Source organism: Camelina sativa, chromosome 10 (genome assembly GCF_030686135.1).
Source record: "Camelina sativa cultivar CO46 ecotype springtype chromosome 10, ASM3068613v1".
In the NCBI taxonomy this organism is placed as follows: Eukaryota; Viridiplantae; Streptophyta; class Magnoliopsida; order Brassicales; family Brassicaceae; genus Camelina; species Camelina sativa.
The window spans coordinates 6,079,219-6,101,236 of NC_141889.1; the positions used below are offsets into that span (position 1 = coordinate 6,079,219).

A 22,018-nucleotide genomic window follows, 5' to 3' on the forward strand; every position below is an offset into this window, starting at 1 on the left:
TTAAACTTATAAATATTTATCTCGTCTTCTGCAATGCTTCTTCTCTGTCCCAGACATATTCCGAAATCCCCAATTGGAAGAGAAGAAATCCAAAGATCCAAACAAAAAAAAAAACAGTGAAAGATGCGAAGACGACCAGGAATCGGAGGGTTACAGAAGGCCGCAGCTGCTAGGGTTTTTTACTTCTTAAATCCAATTTGATGATATGCTCCTTTTCGAATCTTCGTTGATTGAATTTTGCAGCTTCTAACTCTTATCCATCAAATAATTCAGGATCAGTACCGGTTACTAGGAGAAAATGTGGCCAAGTTACGCACCGATATGATGAAAGAACAGCTCGCCACTTTCAAGTCTCAGCTTGAAGAGTTCGCTCGCAAACACAAGGTCGTGATTTTGTTGAGAAATTTATATATTTGTTCCTCTTGTTGTGTTTGCTGTTATATCATCGTATTAAGAACTTGTAGGTAACTGATATGATCTGTCTCAGATATGGAAAACTTTGGTTTATATTCCTGAAAAGAAGCATAATTTGTCTTTGGTTTGCAGAATGACATTCGTAAAAATCCAGCCTTCAGGGCTCAATTCCATGAAATGTGTGCTAAAATTGGTGTGGATCCTCTAGCTTCAAACAAGGGTTTCTGGGCTGAGCTACTGGGAATTGGTGATTTCTACTATGAACTTGGTATGTTTTCTGACATATTCTTGTCTTGTGTCTGAGAAGAAGATGCGTAGGAAATAGAAAGCTCTTGTGTATGAGTATGGCATCTATGTAGTTTTTTTTCTTGGAATTGGACATACCCTCTGTGATATAAGAGAACATGATGCAGTTTTCTGAAAAGTTCGTAAATTCATCTAACAGGAGTTCAGATTATTGAAGTTTGTATGCTTACAAGGTCACACAATGGAGGTTTGATCAGCTTGCAAGAGCTTTGCAACCATCTTCGTCAAAGAAGGAAGAAAGATCGTGAAGCTGTGACTGAAGATGATTGTCTTCGGGCTATTAGCAAGTTAAAGGTATATGAGTTGTTTTTTTCCCTTCTCTTGTTTCATATTTTGGATTTACAAGAAAATGAACTGTTCTTGCTGGTATCTTGTTTTTTTCTTTTTCCCTCAGGTATTGGGTAGCGGATTTGAGGTTATCACAATTGGCAAAAAAAAGCTGGTCCGTTCAGTTCCTACAGAGCTGAACAAAGACCATAACCAGATCTTGGAATTGGCCCAGGTTATAATCATATTTTACACCCTTCCACAAAAGAAAACAACTTTCACTTGTTTTAAATTGTATCTTAGAAGTTCTAACTGAAGTGACTCGAGCATCTCTGTTGCTGTCCGCACAGGGGCAAGGCTTTGTGACTGTGGAAGAGGTACAAAGACGCCTCTCATGGACATCTGGTCGGGTTACAGATGCTCTCGAAACTTTGTTAGAAGTATGCAGTTTGCTATCTTTTCCACAAGTGGATTTATGTAATAGTAGATGCAATGCAACCAATGCGAATCCTGAAACTTTACAAATTTTTATTCATTTCCAGGAGGGCCTCGCAATGATCGACAATGGCCATAAAGACGGGAAGTGTCGGTACTGGTTCCCCTGTGTTTCTTCTGTATACTCATCCATTGGATCTGAAACTTAACCTGGTACATGCTCTTTTTTGTTTGTTTTATATGAAATACAGTCACTTTGTTACATATAAATTACGAACTATTTTCAGTATATTCTTTTAAATTTTCTTGTACATGTATCAAGAATTTTTGTTTCATGGACCAATAAAAATTATTTATGCTTGGTTGTTGGAGATCTCGGTTTCTTCTGTCCAGTCAGAGTGTGGCTCACTCCATGACCTTGGTCTCACCCCGAGCTGGAAATACAACACCATCTCCAAAGCCTCAAAGACCTTACTTTCATCCAAAACATTGTTCCATGCCCCACTCACTATGCAATAATTGTTGTTATACGGTGCTCGGTGATGTTCCGCGTGCTGTCTTCGTGAAACAAGCAGGCCCATGTCTTGCAACACTACCACGAGAGGTGGAAGCTTGCTCTTGGTTCCATGTGCCCAAGCATGGAATTGCTGGCTAAACTTTATGCAAAACGCAAATGTGCAAACAAAGCCATGAACCACAGGGTCGTTAAATGCGAGGTCTAGTGGGAGAACTGTGAAGGTTATGACTCGAGCCAGAGCGTGTAGATTGTTTGCAAATTGCCTTCTGGTTATTGTCCATGGCCACTTGTGGTGACCCTGAAAAGCTTCGATTTGGGTTCCTACCACAGGGGTTGACTCATCACCGTAATTATCGATAGCCCAGTGGTAGACACCAGAGCCTAGATCGGCTAAAATGTAGCCTGCATAACCGGCTAAAGCTGGTTCGAGCCAGAGATGAGAAGCAAACCCTCCAGTGACAGATTTAGCTAAAGAGACAAACAAGGTGGTGCATCCCGCTGCAACCCATAACCGGTGTGTCCATGTCGACTTCAGAGTTGGGTCGTTGGACAGAGGAGGATTCGCGAGGCGTTGCTCAGTCACAAGCTTCGGCTGGGGCTTGGTCGATTGCAGGGTTGGATCATTGGACAGAGGAGGCTTCACAATGCGTTGCTCTACCAGAAGCTTCCCATGATTAGGCTGAGGCTTGGTGGTAGTAGTAACAGAGCAGGTGACACGTACACGGAGAAGGGAGGGACGGCGGCTTCTTGGGATGTTGGTGATAGGTCTTAGAGGGTACTTGGCTTGAAGTGATGCAGCCATTGAGAGAGATTACAGGTGAGAGAGGAAAGTTATAAAATGAATGACAGGAGGATGAGATTACAGGTGGGAGCAAAAAGTTATAATCAATGATACAGCCATAAAATTTCTTCTAGTTGTCTCGAAACTATAACCAATGATAGAGAGGAAGAGATTACGTTGACGAAATGATAAAATGAGGTAGAGATTAGCCTGTATTATGTTGTGGTGTACGTTAGGGCTGCGTGGGACTATTGTGATCGCTTAGCTAGCGAGCGCATTACCCACCTAATACGAATATACTCTTAGTTTCAAAATTTGGATTCTTAGTATCAAAGATTTACAATTTACACCCAGCATTTTCAAAGTGTGCTATTCAGTCCTCATTTCGGTTCTTGTTTCTATTATAAAATCAGTTATTCTGGTTTAGATTGGTATATTCGGATTTTGCTTTTGTCTTATTCAAAGTCTCTATACGTTAAGAAACAAACAAAAAAAAAAAATCAAGGACGATCGAAAAAACCAAGACTTTGCGAATGCGTACACGGAGAGGAGAGAGAGTAACCGACTCAAGGCGTTAACAATGGCGGTTGCTTCATCGTCTCTGTTCATCTTCTTCGCCACGACGTTACTGCTGCTTCTCACTGTTTCGTTCGTGAAATTACCATTTCATCCTCGGGACCTGCTTCCGATTTTGCCCAGGCAAGTCTCTTGGCCGGTTCTCAATTCTCTCCATACAGCCGTCGATCTTCTCCCTACTTTTATCGGCTCTGCCTCTCTTGAAAACGACGCCGTCGAGTGGAAAGGTGCTTGCTTTTATGAGAACAAGGCTTGGTTGGAGCTCAATAACAAGTCCGGTTCTGAATTCGGCGGTGGTACTCTTCACATTAAGGTCACTATATGATGAACTTTTTTCTCTCTTAGTGTGCTCTGTGATACGTTATTTAGGCATCTGAGCTCTTAAATTTTCGGAGAACCTTTCAAATTACAAGCTTAGAGTTTCGATGGGAGCTCACAGATTTTAGATTTATATCACTCAGTTCCCTTGTTTTGTTTCTACTTTTCTATATGACCCTATCTATATTGATTCTGTTATGACGTGTTTTGTGCAGGTCGATAAGGCACATAGTTGGACGTGCATGGATATTTATGTCTTTGTGACTCCATATCGTGTGACATGGGATTGGTACTTTGTGTCGAGGGAGCACACCATGGAGTTCAAGGAGTGGGAGGGGAAAGCTGAGTATGCATATGTAAGCTGCTCTTTTCTCTTGCTATATCTTTTATGGTTTGGTGTTTTGATAACTAATATTCTAATGGCTTTTGTTTTGCCTTTCGGGCTCTGATTTAATCAGGTTAAGCAGAAAGGAGTTTCAATATTCCTCATGGAAGCAGGGATGGTGGGAACTCTCCGAGCGTTGTGGGATGTCTTCCCTCTCTTTACTAATACCGGTTGGGGGGAGAATTCTAATATCGCGTTTCTTAAGAACCATATGGGTGCTACTTTCCACCCTCGTCCTAAACCTTGGGTTACAAACATTACTACTGATGAAATTCACTCTGGAGACTTACTAGCTATTTCCAAAATCCGTGGACGGTGGGGTGGTTTTGAGACCCTTGAGAAGTGGGTAAGTGGAGCCTATGCTGGCCACACTGCTGTCTGTTTGAGGGATTCTGAAGGGAAACTCTGGGTTGGTGAATCCGGGAATGAAAATGAAAAGGTAAAAACTTAAATTGGTGGATGAATTAGTTTTTACTTATATGTTGCTTCATTTGAAAAATGATATAGCCACTGAGTACTAGTTCTTCTTCTGGGTATCATCATTAGATGACCATCACTGCTAAGAACAAACTAAACTGATTTGGTTGAACATCATCGCAATGGCAGATGAGTAATGAGTAAGATTTAAATAGTCTCTCTGCCCTTGATATGACATGTTAATATTTTTTTACCAGTGACTTTTTACCAAGTTAGTTTTGGGGAAACTGATTCTTTTTAAATGGAACTGCATTTTTTCTTCCTTATTTTATGCATATCCTGAATTATTTTCTGTCTTCTCCTTCGAACCTTGGGTTCATAGGGAGAAGATGTAATAGCGATATTGCCATGGGAAGAGTGGTGGGAATTTGAACAAACAAAGGATGACTCAAATCCCCACATCGCATTGCTACCGTTGCATCCTGATTATCGAGCCAAGTTTAATGTTACAGCTGCTTGGGAATATGCTCGTAGCATGGATGGTAAACCATATGGCTATCACAACTTGATCTTTAGCTGGATCGATACCATCAGGGGAAACTACCCACCTCCTCTGGATGCTCATCTTGTAGGTTTCATTTCTCAGTATTCTGGCATTGTTAAAAACATGAGCTTCAGTTAGTCTCTTTCTTGTTCTCTCTTTAATCAGCTTCTATCAATTACTTTATGGTTGAGGTTGTGATTGTTTCTTCTGTATCCTTTTTCCTTTTCTTTTACGTGTTTCCAGGTTGCTTCGGTCATGACAGTTTGGAGCAAAATCCAGCCTGATTATGCTGCTAACATGTGGAACGAAGCCCTTAACAAGCGACTCGGAACAGAGGTACTAGCATTTTCACTTGTTCGTAATGCTTTATCAGACTTTTTACTTTTCTCTTTGACTTATAAATAGAAGCTTTTGTAGTAGGCTTTGGGCACATGGTAGATGGTACCATATGCTTTCTCTGTTTTTCTTCTCCTTTTCTTCAGTAAATGGTCATTATTTTCTTTTCTTTAGTTCTTCTCTGAGATGTTCTACAATGGCAGGGTCTTGATCTTCCTGATGTGCTGGTGGAAGTGGAGAAGCGTGGATCTTCTTTTGACGAGTTGCTGGCAGTTCCGGAACAAGATGATTGGATATATAGTGATGGGAAATCAACTTCTTGTATCGCTTTCATCCTCGAAATGTACAAAGAAGCTGGCCTTTTCGATCCAATCTCTAGTTCTATTCAAGTCACGGAATTCACGGTGAGAACTAACCTATACACACTCTAGAATATATACACTCACACAACACACTGAGCAGTGCATTTATTTTTTACAGATCAAAGATGCTTACATGCTCAAGTTTTTCGAGAACAATGCAAGTCGTTTTCCTAAATGGTGCAATGACAATGACGATATGAAGCTTCCATACTGTCAAATACTTGGGAAATATAGAATGGAACTTCCCGGTTACAACACAATGGAGCCATACCCACATATGAACGAGCATTGCCCATCTCTGCCTCCAAAATACCACAGACCAAAGAACTGCTAGACCCGTATAATCAACTTTATTGTCCGTTTTGTTAGGAATGACTTCGTGTTGTTATTATGCACGAGTTAAATTAGAAAATTTCACTTTAAATTGAAAAAAAAACCATTGGGAAGATTCTGTATATCCTTGTACATAGAAAGTCACACACATTAATAAATATCCATGGTCTCTTTTGTGGAGAAAATTACTGAAAGTGGCAGTGGTTGCAGCAAGATACGCTGGCTCCATAATATTTCTCATAGATACAACAAAACTGAACATTGTTGTGAATGAATCAATAACAACTTTTGTCATTGATATAACAAAACTGATTGAATTGGATAAAACAATCCTACAAAGTCAATGACTAGGTCTCAACTAAACTTCTCTCCCATTCTAATACATGGGAGATGTCAAAATCTTTACGAAGCAACACCTGTTGAGATTCCCCTGGCGTTTCTCCAAGCATATCAGAGAATATCAGCAAAAGGTGTTGGCACGCATGAAGTTCATCAATCTTGTCCAGATCTGTGGCTTGTTCTGATGAAAGATCCCACCACGCTTGAAAATATGACCTGTGGAGAAGGATTCAGGTCAAACTTTATAGTGATAAACAATGCCAAGCTTTGGAATGATGAACAATAGGAGAATCGTTTACCATCTCCAGCCCGGATTAGCCTCAGGAGGACTACTAATTTTAGAACACAAAGATTTGATGAGCTTGTAATCGTCATTGGGATCTGAAAAGAAGAAAGAAAGAAAAACTTTAGATTCAGATTGTAGGTGTCGATTGGCGGAACTAGATGCAGCTTAACACCTAAGAAAAAGCCTGAATAATCCTATCTCAAAACCCTAACCTACTCTTGTAAAGAGTTCAATTCTCAATCAAAGCCAAGTAATCTGGAGAACAAGAGTTGTGTCAGTCAGTGAAAAGCAGCATACCTTCCGTCCCGAGGTCATTGTGAAGAAGCATGAGAGAAAGTGCAAATACAACGGAGGGAAGAAGAACCCTGTAGTTTGTACACAGAAGATGCTTTTGGAGATAAACGATTACTTCCTCTATTATGTGCTCTGAAATTTTCATGCTGTCTTCGAGATTCCTTTTCTTGAAGTATTCTAACAAATTCAACAACGTTTTTGGCTTTGTTTTACTTAAGACTGTCGAGTCCGAATGATTAGCTTTCGAATAAAGCTTCCTAAGAATCACTGAAGCCAACAGCCAGCGTAGAAACTTTGCTATCATAGTCTCCTCTTCTGGTTCTTCAGTGATTTTTTTAGTATCGTGATGAGACTCACTGGGTACCCTTTTATGGTCACACTTTAAGGCTGTGGAGGTCGCCCACAAAAGAAACCTTCTCAACTTGTCCACGTCCTGAAAATATATCAGATGATACAAACAAAAATTAAGCTCTTCAAAACAAAATTGGAGGGCTGCCTAATAGTGAGAGCGAGAGCGAGAGCGAGGGAGAGAGAAATAGATACCATGTCAATTATGTCAACTGGCGGGCTGCTCATTAGTATAGTAATAAGCCCATGCTCTGAACTATCTTCGACTTGAGGAGAACCAGAATTAGCAACACCCTCAAAGAGTTGGAATATTCCCTCGATTGTGATGGTGAAATGTGGCTGGTACATTTTTCGTTTCTGTGAAATCTTCAGAGTAGCTGATAGTATCTGCAAAATTAAATCAACTGAAGTAGCATTTTCTTGTACTGATACCAGTCCACCACCTAAAAGTCTGTATAAACGCGATGAGATTTCCATTAGCCCTTCAAGGCCACATCGTTGCAACCACTCTGTAACGTTTCTGGAGGCGAGAACATCAGTTATGACCTGATACGACAATATCACAAAGTAAGTCAATTAATGAACACACTGTTCTACATAAGGACTCTTGATTACAAACAAACAACGACCACGGTTGACCATTGAGAAATTTTATTCAATTTTGCACTCACCATCATATTCTACAGAGTTACGTTTGTAAAAAAGTAAAGAAAATCTGTATTCTTAAACAGGGTGCATGCAGCAGCGTCCATGACTATGACTAATTCGTAGCATAACTGGATAATATCGTACATACCTCCAAGATAACTACCAAGCGCAAATCTTCGTCTCCAGTGGGCTTTGTAGCAAACGTTGAGATAAATGCTGAACACCATGAAAACAGACCACAGTTTTCAACTAGATGCCGGGCCATCTTATGGAATTTGGCCGACTTCCTCACAACCTGAAGATTGAAAGAAAAATGGTTTATGTCGTGTTGGATTAAGATCTCAAAGCTTTAGAAAAGATACCCCATAGTACACAAGACCAAATAAATATATTCTGAGCATTAACCTTATATTGATATTAAAGAAGAACTGCGTATAGGTGCAACATAAACACTATATACTTTATGACATCAAGAAAAGAAGTTATATCACCTGAAGGATTAGTCCTTTAGTTTCATCATCAGCAAGAGGGGATGAAGAAAAACTCATCACTGTCTCGAGGATGGAGTTTCTAATGTAAATTTGAGCATCTTCATCTGATTTCAAGCCTGCACACACTAGGCGTAGTTCCCAAAATCTCTGTGATCTAAAGTTAACAGTGCTGCTCCAGAAAAAATCGTGAAACAAAGGTATTCCCTAACAAAGAGAAAAGGCGAAACAGTTTGAATGCTGGCAAAGTATAAAGGATAAAGCCAAGAGTTTACAGTTTTCAGAGAATAAGTACCCTCAGCTTCAGTGTAGATGAGCTCTTCAAAAGTTTATTTATGGGAACATAATGTTCGTGAGAAGGATCCAACAATATCAGAGATGCCTCAGCGGCAAAAATAGCAGAAACAGTTGGGATTCTTTGCCATGGTTCCTCAACTCCATTTTGTACATACATCAGCAGAAGCCTAAGCCCTGTTACATGCTTGTTTTTCCTACAACTCTACATTAAAAAAACGTAGTTAAACAAAATAATTTTCACCATGCATACAGATCAGCTTAGGATAACAATTACCTCAAGGGCATCCAGATATATTTCAAGACTTTCATAGCCCAATTTTCTTATCCCAAGATCTGCTGAAGACATGCTCACAAATGCAACTGCAAGCAAGCCTAAGCTGGCGAATTCCACTGGTTCAATGTATCCAATAGACAATGTGTCTATCGAGAAGCGCAAGATGAAAACCGGATCATAGCGTTCAATGTCCTCCATACCAGGTGAACATTTCTGCACAGGGACGAAGATTTATTTTATTGATGTTTAAAAAAGCAAGTACAAGAACTTCTAACTGACATTTAAAATTAAAGATGGTACCTCGTTTACTGGATAATCATATAGGTGTAAATTATCCGATACCTCTGTAGTTCGTTGATAAGGAAAAAACAAAACAGTTCGAGCACATATTTTGGGATCAACACAAAGATTCTCTTTGAAAAGACTATGGCGGACATCTTCCAATAAATCAGCTTCACCAACATCAGATGCGTCCTGAGATAAACGCAGTGCCTCTCTTATTTTCAAGGCAGCTTTACCCCACAAACAATCTGTTTCAGAAACATTCAGCGTGTGTTCGACATCAACCAACTTGATATCATGCATCAGCTTGTAGATCTCCAAGTCGATTTCGCTCAGAGTTGCACCATAAGAACACAAAAGAAGAAAGTGCAGTTCTTTGAGATTGATGCCTGAATCTTTTCCACATTTGGAGAGCAGCACTCTGAGAAGTTTGACAATTTCTAACTGCCTCGCATAGTAAGGTGCTTCTAATCGAGAACTTTTAACTCCAACAGAATTCGGACTTGAGATGATAAGATGTTTTAGGATGCTGGAAACAGGCCTGAATAATTCACCAGTGTGTGAGGGTGACATGGAGAGAGAACTGATAGTTGGTGTAAACTGAGAGTGACATATTAAGAGTTGGATATATGGTGCATATGAGTACTTCCCTCTAGACAATAAGGAGAAAATTTCTCTCAGTATCTTCAGTGTCTTCGAGTCCTCAAATCTATACAGAAGAGTTGATTTCATCAGTCTCTCCAGGAAGGGAAGGGAATCCAATTGAACAACCTCCTCACACATGTTTTTCAAAAACTGTAGAATACTTCTCAAAATGAAGTTTTCAAGGCTTTGGCACAAGGACCAACATTTGTCTTGTTTTCCTTCGGAATTCCCTTTAAAAGACCCATCAGATTTCTTGACAACACATTGCCAACAATTAACCAAAGCATCTAGCACCCGCTTTGATAAAACCGCTCTATTGGATCCAAATTTAGGAGAACTTTCCTTCAGGCAAGTACCTGCTTCACGTTTAAGATGACACATACTGCTATCCTCAGGAAACAAACAAATCCTTGACAGTGTTACTTTTGCAACCACACGGATAGCAACATTAAACATTTGGTCTACCGACTGAACGTCCACTTCCTTCATCTCGTAGTCCAACATCTCCTTTTTAGCATTAGTGTGAGGAAAGATGGAATTAAATACCTTAAAGAGATCATCTTCTTTAGTTGGACTTTCAGTCAAGGAAAAGTGATACTGAAACATAAGTACTGCCTTCCCAAGAAGACTCGCATTAAACATAGTGTCAATATCGTCAGTCGTTGACAGAAGAATATCGTCATACTTCTCTTCAAAGATGCACCTAGACAAAAACCTCGGCCATTGAAGAAAACCATTTATTAGTATATTTGAATAAACTGAAGTTATATCCAAACATCTATTACACGGCTTCTCGAGTTTTTCAGAAACTGATGTCAGATACGATAGCACAGCAGGCAGAAGCATGATAAACTGATCATCCGTAAGAGCAGTGTCCTCCTGCTTCTTACTTAGCATGCTAAAGAAAAAGCGTCCAAAGACTAAACGATGCAAGGGACTGGACTCCACAAGATAGAACAAAATCTTGGCTCTGGTTATGCTTGCCCGTTTAACGCAGTGGATAATCAAGTCTTCAGGGGTTCTCCCAACAATCAGCGAAATCACCAAGACCAACCGGTGAACACTACAATTTTGATAATGTTTTCCCCTGAAAATGCCACCACAAACCTTAAGCAAACAAATATCCGCTGCCGAATCCAAACCAAAAGAGGTAGAAAACTTGCATGCCATGCTATATACTTTCTCAATGAGGTTACTGTCATAATTATTTTCTTCTAATTCCCACAACAAATCATATACCCCTCTCTTAGCAGTCGGCTGGTGTGAATATAATACAAGCATTTCGAAAGCTCCACCAGCAATACCCAGTCCCAAACTGAGAATCTTACTTGAATCTGGGCTTGCTGATTCCTTCTCATCAATTTTACTTAGCATGGAATGAGCAACATATAAAAGTTTGAAAGGTGATATGAATCTCAACAAAGCATGAATCACTTGTGATAGTTGGAGAACCGAAGCGTAACTTTGAGAACCAACAGAAAGCTCAAACGTGACCCTGAATTCCAAGAGAAGCTTTTCGACTAAGTCCTTAAAAGCTATAATTGACTTATTTTTCCTGAAGTCCCATTTCCACACATTGTGTTTCTCATCAAACAAAAACTCACAGGTAGAAACCAATAGATCAAGAATGTGTTGATCTATTTCACTGAAAACTAGCCTCCCTGTTGTCAGCGATATTTCTGAAAAAATCTCAACATTCTGCACTCCAGGTGATGTGCAACAATCCAAGGGACTCTCTAACAGTGCGATCACAACTGGGTGGCCAAGAATTGTCTGGGCCACTTGATGCTTCTGCTTCGTGACTAAAGCGAGCAACTTATTTGAAGAGGGTCCAGAAACAAGCTCCGTTTCTGATATTTGAGAGAACACGTTCTTCATAAGACGTACGCAGATCTCAGAGAGTTGGCGGAGTACTGGAGCCGGTTGAACCTTGTAAGATGATCGTATTTGAAAGAGCCAGAACAGTATTACTTGGATATTTGAGTCAATACTACCACTTGTAGGCTGCGAAACTTTAAGCAGCAGTAGCTCTGATATTCTTGGAAACTCTAGTAAGCAAGATATATCCATGCTCATAATGGCAGTAAGTAATACAGGAAAAGGAGCCTGCTCTAAGAACACAGAGAAGGCAGAAGATCCAATATCACGAATGCCCATCTTACTTCTGATTTCTTCAGTTATGGATGAGTGACCAGAAAAACCAATCTCACTATCTACTGTTTCTTCACAAAGATCCCTTGACCCAGTAAATTCTGAACCTCGCGCAAATAAGTCAAGTGATAGCTTTGAAAGGTTTCCAAGGAAATTTGCCTCTAAAAAGAGGATGGACTGTAAAATTGAGAACGACATTCCGTAGAAGGCCCAAGAAACAGTCATCACAGGAGTAAAATTTTGCAAGATCGATTCAGGTGTTGCACACATCAATGCAGAAGAAAACGCTTGAACTATTCCTGTAACTTCATCCGGAGAAATGCTTCTCATCAGTTCTTTGATCTCATCAAGAGTCTCTGAAAAAGAACTGTCAGATGGTAGACCCGTCGTCCTTCTGGAATGCAAGATGATAGGTTTTTTGTCTGACAAGGATTGTGAGAAAAGAAGCAAAATTCTCAATGGCCTCCATTCACATAACAAATCCTTAGATTCATCAACCACCTCAGACAAAATTGACTGGATCAAACATGAGAGTAATCTGGAATCTACCTACAATATTGAATTTTATAGAAAAGATATTGGTATTTTAAGCGGTGTAAACTAGAATATAAAAGATATTGGTATTTCATGGTGAAAGTTATATACATACACCTGCGTTTGTAAAAGATATTTACCTGACTTTGTAAAAGATATTTCAGTGTGCTGCAGACGTACAGAGATATTGCTGACTTCTCTGGTAACGTTTTAGCTTCAGAATTTAGTAGCTTCACACACTTCTGCAGTAGACAAACAATTAGGGGGCTAAAACCAATTGATACACCTGCAACCAACACAGAGAAGATACACACCAGTGAATAAATACTTCTAGGCTTATCACAAATCCACAGGACACGTAACATTGAATTGTGTTTGATAACCAACAACTTTTATCAATTCACAAAATTAATTGCACAGACATTAGATAATCATCTTCATCTTTGTGCAGACAACAAATTTTTGCAGTCATAACCTAAAATGGTTACATAGAAACGGTATGTAAACAAACACAGGAGCAACATATTATACATTGCAGACACTAAAACCAGAGCAAAACGAGTAAGCAAGTGAAATCTATACAAAACCATTGATTTCAGGGGCACAATTACCTATACCTTCTAAATGGGACAAGTAACTTCTGACGATGCCCCATTGCTTGAATAAATTATTTCCAACAGCCATAACTGCATCACATAAAAAGGAGATGACAATTGACGGCATGCTCTGTACAGCCTCCTTAACCTCAGGAGGAAGTTTAATCTTTTCAAAACTTGGTAGAAACAAGAACCATGCACCAATTTCACTTGGATTTTTTTCGAATGCACCGGTGCTGCTCATAGCTGCCACTGCTAAACTGTACGCTAGATCCTTCACTTCGTTGTGTGGTGCAAAAAGTAACAAATTCATGAACACATGCAAATGCTTGTACATAAAAGGTGGAAGTCTTGTAGGATCTCTGTCACTTTGGGACTTTGGCGTCCAAATGATGTATTCATTTAGCACAGACAAGAAAGCTCTCTGCAATTCGGCTGGCAAATTTAAAGAATTGCTTACAAATTTCATGAAGACATCAAACGCTCCTTCAAGCACATTATGTACAGCGCACTGCAAAAATGAAAAACATGTAGCTTAAAACTAGAACTCATCAAGTACATATGAGGAACGTCTAAGCACCAGTAACACATAGATATCTTTTAATTAACAAGCTATATTAAAGTGACAAGAAACGAGACATTTAACCAGAATTCAGTAAGCAAAGCATGACCGTCTCAGTTCTCTACTTGTCAACTGGACAAACCACTACAACTCAAAATTCAAACTTCAACCAGTATTTGACACGGAAATTTATAGGATAGTGCAAAACGATAAGACAACCTGTCACTAGTGAAATATCATTAAGTTGAGTACATAAAATTTTGAAAAGGTTCTGCTTTTTCATTTATCAACAACACAAACAACAATAATAATGTGAAATATCAGCGTACCACATAAATTTTGAGGGCATCCAGAAGCTTTAAGTGAAACCACTTCTCTGCTTCTCCAACCGAATCAATAGGCTTAAAACAAAGTTCTGACGCCCAAATTTCTGAAACAATCCCAAGATATTCTCTTTTAGCATCTTCCTGATTTGTCATATGAGCATCCACATTATCCTCTGCCAAAATATCTTTATCAGAACCAACACCACCAATGACAATATCACTAGACTCTTCGTCCGAAACATCCTTCTCAGATTGCTTAAAGCGTTTTTTTCTTCCACGATCCGACTTTGCTTTTCTCTTCGAAGACGGCTTTTCAGTTTTACTAGAACCGTCCAGAGGCTTCAGTAGAGTCCATAACACCTGGAATTCTGGATAAAAGCTTCTCACCTCACCCATGACATTCTGCTCGAGAGAAACCTGAATTTGCTCAACAGAGCATCTATGAGATGAACAAAGGTTCCAAGAGGCAACAAAAGAATCCAACAGCCTCAGCGTCTCCAACATAAATCTCAAGGTCCCATGTCTAACAAGAAAATCAGAATGGAGCATCCCTTTGGTGATCAGTGACCGGCTAAATGGTCGTGGGCATAGGCATTTCATGATAGTCTGAACATCTGAACCACCAGGAGATGTAGCACGTTGATCTGGACTGAGAAAGTCAAAAGAACATGAAGTTCTTACTGACGATACCAATTCTGCTGCCAAGGAAATAGAAGAAAACCTGCAATGACTTCAGTTACAATGCGAAAAGAATGACAAAACAGCAAAAATGTGACGGTACACGCAGAAAAATAAAGATAGATACACTTTCGCGCTCTGAAGAAGACTAACCAGGATGGTGATGAAAAATCTTCCATATTGTATGGAAACTCGTCAAAGAAAGCTGAAGCTAAAGACGGTCTACCCCTAACTATGGCTAAAAGCAAATCTCTGTGATAACCAATTTCTGCTGCTCTCAACTTTTTCATGAGCATTAGTAGTCTGTCTGAATTGCCTCCCAACTTTCTCTTTGCATCTGGCATCAATCCATTAGAAGGGTCTGTGCAAACTTTAACAAGAACATCATGGGCCAACTGACTCACAATCCGATCATCCTCTCTTGCTGAAATGCTGGCTAGCTGCTCTAGCGTCACATTTCCAAAAAGAACACTCCTTAGACTAGGAAGAATCAATGATTCTTCAACAAGGATCTTATCCTTCAACGTAGACAAGACATAAGCCACAGTCTCTTCATCGTCTTCACCAAGACCTCGCAGGACGTTAAAATACATTTCCTTGTTCTGTAAAACTTTCCATAACAATCCAGGGTTCCCAACTTCAAAGAATGATATGGCAAAGCCAACACAGGCCTTCCTGGTTGAGTGCTTACTGACCTTTTCAGCACCTCGCGTTTTATACTCGGCTAGTTTTGCGAAACCCTTAAAATCAAATTTCTTATTTATATCTGATGCCATGCCTGAACCACGCCTAACAATCGAAGCCAACAATGAAAGCGCAGCATTCTGTTGTTTTCCCTCTTTGCTTTTCAATTCTTTGCAAATGTCATCCACTTTCTCTTCAATAAGTAACCTAGCAAACTGGTCAATAGCTCTTCCAATATCAGTTGATCTACCTTTTCCCTCTGGGTGACTCAAAATCGTCTGGATAAGCGAGAATATATAGTTAAGTCCTTGCTTTCCATGTCGAAGCTTCCATGCCTCTAGTAGCTCAGCAAAGTTTGGTGAGCTCTGGAAATAAAGACGCAACAAATCGCCGCCAGTTTCTCCCTTTAGTAACTTGACAAATTCCTTTGCAGCATCAGAACATAGCTTAATCTCATGTAAGCAAATCTTATGCAATAATTCTCTAAGTTTAGCATCATGGGAAGGCCTGAAAGCCATCACTGGGAATTTTTCCATCTCAAGATCTCTATTCCCTCCTTCCTCCACTATTCCTGAAAAAAAAAGCAAACAAATTATTCAATCAAACTACTTCTCCACCAGCCCACACTGGTCCAAGATATACCCAAAGACAAAAACTTTAAAGCGCAATTCAAACTCTTATCGTACCTTGTTCTTCCATGTCTGATATGAATTCCACCATTAAAACAGAGCAATCTCCTCTCTTCGCGGGGTTTTAGGGTTTAACAAGAGAAAAAACCGTTTCGGCGACGTCTTCTTCACAGAGCTGAGAGTTCGAAATTAGGCATCTCAATCTTAAACCGATCCGAACCGTTTTTTTTAGGTAACCCTAGATTTATAATGGGTCAGGAGCCCAAACCTTTTGTTATTGGGCCATAGTATGGACAACTATTTTGTTCGAGTATATAAGAAAGGAGACAGAGACAGCTACTACTCTTTTTATCTCTTTTGCCCTTTTGGTCCCCTCTCGAGCTCAACCCTTAAAATTGCATCTGCGACATTCGTACCCTTTTTTTCTAGGTTATTATCGTCGTCATGATGCAGCAGACACCTCCAGCTTCTAACGGTGCTGCCGCAGGTTCAGGGCAGAATCCTTCCGACCAGCAAGCTTACCACCACCACCAGCAGCAGCAGCAGCAGTCGTGGATGATGCAACAGCACCATCAAGGTCAGCCGCCGGCAGGATGGAATCCTCAGTCGGCTCCGTCTCCTGGTCAACCACAACAGCAGCAGTATGGTGGTGGTGGATCTCAGAATCCAGGATCAGCTGGTGAGATCCGGTCGTTGTGGATCGGTGACTTGCAGCCTTGGATGGATGAGAACTATCTCATGACCGTCTTTAATGTTACTGGCGAGGTAATTTGAAAATCTTCGTAATGCATTTTTTAAAAAAATATTGAAAGTTGAATCCTTTGAAGATTTTTGAGTTTTATTGAAATCTGAGTGTTTGTTTCTTTTGTGGCTCTGCAGGCTCAATCAGCTAAAGTAATTCGCAATAAGCAGAACGGATATTCAGAAGGTTATGGATTTATTGAGTTTGCGAGCCACGCTACAGCTGAGAGGGTTTTGCAGACTTACAATGGTGCTCCAATGCCCAACTGTGAACAGCAGACCTTTAGGTTGAACTGGGCTCAGCTCGGAGCTGGAGAGAGACGCCAGGCTGAAGGTCCGGAGCACACGGTTTTTGTTGGAGACTTGGCACCTGATGTTACCGACTTAATGCTTACTGAGACGTTTAAGGCTGTATATTCCTCTGTCAAGGGAGCAAAAGTTGTGACTGATAGGACTACTGGACGGTCCAAGGGATATGGATTTGTTAGGTTCGGTGATGAAAGTGAGCAGATTCGCGCCATGACTGAAATGAATGGTCAATACTGCTCATCCAGGCCTATGCGTACTGGTCCAGCTGCCAACAAGAAGCCTCTTACGATGCAACCAGGTATGTTTTTTTATACTAAGGAGCCAGATCTGTGATGACTTATGAATATGTTGAGTGGTGATATGACTCGCTTTGTCTTTAAGACTTTAACTGTCTAGGTTAGTTTATTTTCTTTTCTTTGGGGTATTCCTTTACCGCTATCTTTCTTATTGGTGAATCGTGTTCAGTTAGTTGGTGCTCAATGTGTCTTCCCTTATCCTTCAGCTTCATGCCTTTCAGCACTTCTAAGAATTTAATATCGCAAAACATCCTAAAACTTATAAGAAAAAACTCATGTTGTCTTTAAGCAGGAGAACAAGAGGCTCTCTTTGGGGGGCCTGGAACTGATTTCAGCTGAAAATGATTCCACCTTATTGCGTGGCCTCATTTAGGTCAGTTGGTTATGTTTCCGAAGAAGTTAATTACAAAGCTTTTTATCAGCTACAGTCGCAAATTATTTTTCCAGTTCCTTTACTTATCAAGCATAAGTCTTTCCCTTTTAATTTAAGCCTTAACTTTAAGTTAATTCTTTTCATATTTACCACCGCTCATTACTTTTCGCTTTTTTCCAAGTGTGAATCCTAAAAGAGTGTTTTGTGATCTTCTACATACCTCTCAATTCATCTTTTTCAGTAATTAGTGCTGCAACTTCCTTCTTTCAGTTACTTTTTGCCTCTAATTTATAACTCTTCTAATGTTACACTATTACTATTCTTCTTTCGGCAAATTGGTTACGATGGTAAACTGTCAAACCTTGGAGGGAATTTAGGTTACTTGTGCTACCCTAGAGAATTGTGGTCCCATTCTGACATTTTCTAGTTTCTCAAAGTTGGATCATGTTTCCCCTAGTACATATCTAATAATTTGTGTATCAGTTATCAACTAACTTGAATCCCTTCACCTTAATCTTCAAACTGTAGCATATATTTGCTAGTTGCTGTTTGCTTGTATCGTCTGCTCATTATTTGGACAAAATTTGCAACTGCCATTCTCGTTTGTGTGTGTGCGCGTTAGTGTCTGTTTCCTTGCACTGTCAACTGAATGTAGTATATATTGATGATTGAGTTTTCTGCTTACATTCTTTTGACTGTTTTTTTTTTTGAAGGTTCATATCAAAACAACCAAGGAAATCCAGGAGAAAGCGACCCAACTAACACCACAGTGCGTACTTTGTTTTGGTTTCCTTGGGTCTTTTTTATGTTTGGCATATTGTTGAATACTTGAATTGATGTAATGTTTGCTATCCAGATTTTTGTTGGAGCTTTGGATCAAAGTGTAACAGAAGATCTTTTGAAGTCAGTTTTTGGTCAATTTGGTGAACTAGTTCATGTGAAAATACCGGCAGGAAAGCGTTGTGGATTTGTTCAATTCGCCAATAGGTAGACTAGTGTGTCTTTGGAGACACTTCATCTTATGTTGAGAATGTTAGTTAATTCACAACTTTACTCTGTCTTTGTGCTTCAGGGCATGTGCTGAACAAGCATTATCCATGTTGAACGGAACACAACTTGGTGGACAAAGTGTTCGTCTTTCGTGGGGTCACAGCCCTTCCAACAAACAGGTTTGTATCCATTGAACAATGCACCAAGCTAACTAACTATGCTCTCTACTTTGTGATCTGATTACTTGGCCCATAATTTCACAGACTCAAACTGATCAAGGCCAGTATGGTGGTGGGGGTGGTGGATACTATGGGTATCCTCCTCAGGGATATGAAGCTTACGGATATGCACCACCTCCTCAGGACCCTAACGCCTACTATGGTGGGTACGCTGGTGGTGGCTATGGAAACTACCAGCAACCTGGTGGCTACCAGCAGCAACAGCAGGTAATTTTTTTGGTTTTTACCTGAAGATCTTTAAAGTTTTAGGTAATGTATCCGTAAGAGTGCAAGTAAAGTTGCGAGCTTACTGATTCTTGTTCCCTCTGATTGTTTTTGCAGTGAAGCATGATTTAGTAAGTCGTGATCGAGCTGAAGTTCTCCAGAAAGCTGACACCGTTTGAAAATGGTGAATGAATTATTGAAGTGGATGTGTATTAGCTCTTCTTGTCCCAGATTCTCTCTTTCAACTCTCTTTTTTTTCTTATGAATTATTTTGCTTTCGCGTGACAATTGTTGAGTGTTCTTCCAAGTCGTAACAAAAGGCTTAAAACCCACAAGTGTTTCTTGTGTCATTTGGCTTAAAACCCACAAGTGTTTCTTGTGTCATTTGACTAATTTGACCATTATGTTTCTTCCTGCAACGCCTCTGAATTACTTTAACATTCTACATCTTAAATTAGTCAGCTTAACATTCAATAAATTGAGTTTTTAGTTTCAAGCTGAGCTACGGTGACGAAAGATAAAAGATGGCCTTGACATGTTCGTATTATGAAGAATTGATGCTGTTTCTTTTTCAGAATATGAAGAATCAATAGTGTTTTAAAAAGAAGAGTCGATATTAATAGTTGATGCAAATGCTGGTAATGTGACGAGAGAAATATAAAAAAAAAAAGAAACCTAAAAAAGCCCTAAAAAGCCCTAAAAAAGCCCTAAAAAAGTTGTAAACTCTAGCTTTGACCACCTCTTTTCATGGTTGACTCCCAACTCTTAATTCTCTCACTCTCTCTGATTCATTTCTTTTTAAAGTATATATCTTTATTTAAAATTGATATTGTTTTACTCTGGGTAAGAAAAAAAAATCATTACATAATAATCCTAATATAACATTTGATAAGAACATCTTAAAATTTTAAACAAAATTTGATAAAAAAAATTATTATAAAATTCTTATAATGATGCTTGTATGGAAGGAAATCTATAGTCAACATTTAGTTTTTAGTTTCTAGAATAATGTTCAAACATCACTAATTAATATAATGCACAATACTGGAAATAATTTGGTCAATAAAATTATTAGTATTAAATAATAGTTAAATGATTAAATCATTGGCCAAAACCGCAAATTTTGAAAGAAATATAATTTTTGATGTGCAAATAGTTCAAGTCCATGAAATAACACAACCACATAGAGATTTTAACATGTTTGTGGTTTAATCTAGGTTTAAGTTTTGCTTTACTAATTTGGTTTTAAAAGAATAATCATTGTAAGCCAAAACCAAATCTAGTATTGTTTGATAGAATTTTAATTTTAGCTTTGAATTAATTTTTTTCTAGAAAGATGTTATATTTACTATAATTCTTTTTTTTCTAAAGAACTCGCATCTCTCAAGCCGATGGGCACTACCTCTTAATAATGTTGGGACAAAAAAGATGCGACTTTTGATGCCACCATCGGCTGCTCATGCATGATGGCAGATGGGATAAAGATGTCTTCGGGATTGTATTGAGTATGTAATCTGTATGAGTAATAAATAGCTTGTCCTTTTAGATGATTGATTAGGGCTGATTACTCTTGTGCGCTTTCCTTACTAATAGGAATTTACTTTTTCCTGATAAGGTCGACCATGATGATGATCCACATGGTGGTGATGTAGATGAGGAATGGGAGATGGCGGATCCAGAATATTAATTTGGATGGGACACAAATTATGTTATGTAATTAATTATAATATATTAAATAAATTTAATTTTTGTATTTAATATATTTTAAATATAATATCCAATAAGACATAAAAATTTTGAACATATTATCTATTTTGGTTTTCAAATATACTAATCTATAAATCTAGATATAGTAAGAAAATAAATAATTCGAAAATTTATCATTTAGGGGCTGGTATTGGAGATGTGATTTCTAAATCGATATGGAATTGTAAATTCTAAAAATCAAAACACATGGATTTTGAAATAACATGTTTTATCCTTGGATTTGAATCATTCTATTTTACACTTACAAATCCATTTAAAACATATTGGGAATTTTGAAATCCAAAAACAAATCATTAAATGAATAACATGGGATTTTAACAAGTATTTGTAAATCATTGAACTAATAACACATAATTTTGATAAGTATTTTAAAATCAATAATTGAATAACACATGATTTTTGTTTAAATATTCAAATCCATTAAAATCATATAACAAAGGACCCCTCTTATATTCGAAAATTTATCATTTTCATTCACATATCTAAATATATCACATAAATTTAAACTCTAAAACATGAAATGAATTACAAAGTAGATGATAAATTTTTACTAAATTACTAATTTGACCAATTTTAAAAATGCAGATGTAGTCTTTACTATTAAAAATGATGATTTAAAATTTGTTAAAAGCTAAAATAGAATTAGTAATATACTTATATATATATATATATATAACTCAATATAACACACAGTTTTATTTAAGAAAATAATACAATTGAATATTGAAAATGCACACAATAATAATGAAAAAAAAAGGCATCAAGGTGAGAGTTCGAACTTGTATTAAGTCGGTTAATAAATATTTTAAGTTAAATGTGTGGCACGTGCCCCCATCATATGTGGATCCGCCCCAGCATAGTGAGGTTTACTGATTCATCATCACCTTTTGTTATAGTAGTATACAGTACAAAATAAATCTACACCAAAAATAAATACAGTACACCAAAAAAAATATTTAAAAAGCTTAAAATTATTTAATGGTAGAAAATCTACGTGGGCCGTGTTGTACCAAACAATGGCCCATTAAGGCTTCGGAGAAGAAGAAG

At 38.5% G+C, this 22,018-nt stretch overlaps 4 protein-coding genes and 1 pseudogene across 13 annotated transcripts; 3 read left to right on the forward strand and 2 right to left on the reverse strand.

Annotated features, from left to right (window-relative positions):
• Nucleotides 1-23: 23 nt before the first annotated feature.
• On the forward strand, nt 24-3,076 carry LOC104717531 (vacuolar protein sorting-associated protein 22 homolog 1). 2 transcript variants are annotated; one of them, XM_087470458.1, is made up of 8 exons: nt 51-174; nt 274-384; nt 547-682; nt 860-1,014; nt 1,115-1,222; nt 1,338-1,427; nt 1,530-1,635; nt 1,795-3,076. In XM_087470458.1, the coding sequence occupies exons 1-7, from the start codon at nt 124-126 to the stop codon at nt 1,629-1,631; spliced, it is 753 nt and encodes a 250-aa protein (XP_087326584.1). In that variant the 5' UTR covers nt 51-123; the 3' UTR covers nt 1,632-1,635; nt 1,795-3,076. The 2 variants fall into 2 exon arrangements, with proteins under 2 accessions (XP_010433416.1, XP_087326584.1); XM_010435114.3 differs by lacking the exon at nt 1,795-3,076 and having other exon boundaries at nt 24-174; nt 1,530-1,793.
• LOC109125040 (fatty acid desaturase 4, chloroplastic pseudogene) lies at nt 1,594-2,741 on the reverse strand (annotated as a pseudogene). The gene has a single exon (XR_015569133.1). The product of XR_015569133.1 is annotated as a fatty acid desaturase 4, chloroplastic pseudogene (transcript).
• Nucleotides 3,077-3,154: 78 nt separating the features above from the next.
• LOC104717532 (uncharacterized) lies at nt 3,155-6,176 on the forward strand. Of its 2 annotated transcripts, none has more exons than XM_010435115.3 (7): nt 3,155-3,609; nt 3,830-3,970; nt 4,073-4,438; nt 4,799-5,044; nt 5,204-5,296; nt 5,500-5,700; nt 5,777-6,176. In XM_010435115.3, the coding sequence occupies exons 1-7, from the start codon at nt 3,301-3,303 to the stop codon at nt 5,990-5,992; spliced, it is 1,572 nt and encodes a 523-aa protein (XP_010433417.1). In that variant the 5' UTR covers nt 3,155-3,300; the 3' UTR covers nt 5,993-6,176. The 2 variants fall into 2 exon arrangements, 1 of the variants encoding a protein (XP_010433417.1); XR_015569132.1 differs by having other exon boundaries at nt 3,172-3,609; nt 4,799-5,093.
• A 16-nt stretch (nt 6,177-6,192) lies between these two features.
• Nucleotides 6,193-16,268, reverse strand: LOC104722225 (uncharacterized). 5 transcript variants are annotated; one of them, XM_087470457.1, is made up of 15 exons: nt 16,110-16,268; nt 14,893-15,994; nt 14,065-14,791; nt 13,375-13,684; nt 13,195-13,263; nt 12,718-12,863; nt 9,266-12,592; nt 8,966-9,178; nt 8,690-8,893; nt 8,398-8,601; nt 8,055-8,201; nt 7,454-7,804; nt 6,914-7,343; nt 6,630-6,711; nt 6,193-6,546 (listed from the first exon to the last, which is right to left on the reverse strand). In XM_087470457.1, the coding sequence occupies exons 1-15, from the start codon at nt 16,141-16,143 to the stop codon at nt 6,339-6,341; spliced, it is 7,554 nt and encodes a 2,517-aa protein (XP_087326583.1). In that variant the 5' UTR covers nt 16,144-16,268; the 3' UTR covers nt 6,193-6,338. The 5 variants fall into 5 exon arrangements, with proteins under 5 accessions (XP_087326583.1, XP_087326582.1, XP_087326581.1 ...); XM_087470456.1 differs by having other exon boundaries at nt 13,195-13,684; nt 14,065-14,782; XM_087470455.1 differs by having other exon boundaries at nt 13,189-13,684; nt 14,065-14,782.
• A 91-nt stretch (nt 16,269-16,359) lies between these two features.
• On the forward strand, nt 16,360-19,623 carry LOC104717533 (polyadenylate-binding protein RBP45C). Of its 3 annotated transcripts, XR_015569134.1 has the most exons (8): nt 16,394-16,817; nt 16,932-17,400; nt 17,691-17,771; nt 18,485-18,540; nt 18,628-18,758; nt 18,844-18,940; nt 19,025-19,207; nt 19,322-19,623. XR_015569134.1 is itself a non-coding variant. In XM_010435116.3 (7 exons), the coding sequence occupies exons 1-7, from the start codon at nt 16,497-16,499 to the stop codon at nt 19,322-19,324; spliced, it is 1,260 nt and encodes a 419-aa protein (XP_010433418.1). In that variant the 5' UTR covers nt 16,360-16,496; the 3' UTR covers nt 19,325-19,623. The 3 variants fall into 3 exon arrangements, 2 of the variants coding, with proteins under 2 accessions (XP_010433418.1, XP_087326585.1); XM_010435116.3 differs by lacking the exon at nt 17,691-17,771 and having other exon boundaries at nt 16,360-16,817; XM_087470459.1 differs by lacking the exons at nt 17,691-17,771; nt 18,844-18,940; nt 19,025-19,207; nt 19,322-19,623 and having other exon boundaries at nt 18,628-18,762.
• The last annotated feature ends 2,395 nt before the right edge of the window (nt 19,624-22,018 follow it).

What these genes read in the sequence shown, in the direction of transcription:
- LOC104717532 (XM_010435115.3), top strand. Translation starts at nt 3,301, where the DNA reads ATGGCGGTTGCTTCATCGTCTCTGTTCATCTTCTTCGCCACGACGTTA. An exon ending in CCGGGAATGAAAATGAAAAG is followed by an intron (nt 4,439 to 4,798) that starts GTAAAAACTTAA and finishes TTGGGTTCATAG; the next exon opens with GGAGAAGATGTAATAGCGAT. An exon ending in CTCCTCTGGATGCTCATCTT is followed by an intron (nt 5,045 to 5,203) that starts GTAGGTTTCATT and finishes ACGTGTTTCCAG; the next exon opens with GTTGCTTCGGTCATGACAGT.
- LOC104722225 (XM_087470453.1), bottom strand. Translation starts at nt 16,143, where the DNA reads ATGGTGGAATTCATATCAGACATGGAAGAACAAG. An exon ending in ATCAGACATGGAAGAACAAG is followed by an intron (nt 15,995 to 16,109) that starts GTACGATAAGAG and finishes TTTTTTTTTCAG; the next exon opens with GAATAGTGGAGGAAGGAGGG. An exon ending in ATGCCCTCAAAATTTATGTG is followed by an intron (nt 13,685 to 14,064) that starts GTACGCTGATAT and finishes TCATTTTTGCAG; the next exon opens with TGCGCTGTACATAATGTGCT.
- LOC104717531 (XM_010435114.3), top strand. Translation starts at nt 124, where the DNA reads ATGCGAAGACGACCAGGAATCGGAGGGTTACAGAAGGCCGCAGCTGCT. An exon ending in AGAAGGCCGCAGCTGCTAGG is followed by an intron (nt 175 to 273) that starts GTTTTTTACTTC and finishes CAAATAATTCAG; the next exon opens with GATCAGTACCGGTTACTAGG. An exon ending in GGGCTATTAGCAAGTTAAAG is followed by an intron (nt 1,015 to 1,114) that starts GTATATGAGTTG and finishes TTTTTCCCTCAG; the next exon opens with GTATTGGGTAGCGGATTTGA.
- LOC104717533 (XM_010435116.3), top strand. Translation starts at nt 16,497, where the DNA reads ATGATGCAGCAGACACCTCCAGCTTCTAACGGTGCTGCCGCAGGTTCA. An exon ending in GCGACCCAACTAACACCACA is followed by an intron (nt 18,541 to 18,627) that starts GTGCGTACTTTG and finishes TTTGCTATCCAG; the next exon opens with ATTTTTGTTGGAGCTTTGGA. An exon ending in ACAGCCCTTCCAACAAACAG is followed by an intron (nt 18,941 to 19,024) that starts GTTTGTATCCAT and finishes ATAATTTCACAG; the next exon opens with ACTCAAACTGATCAAGGCCA.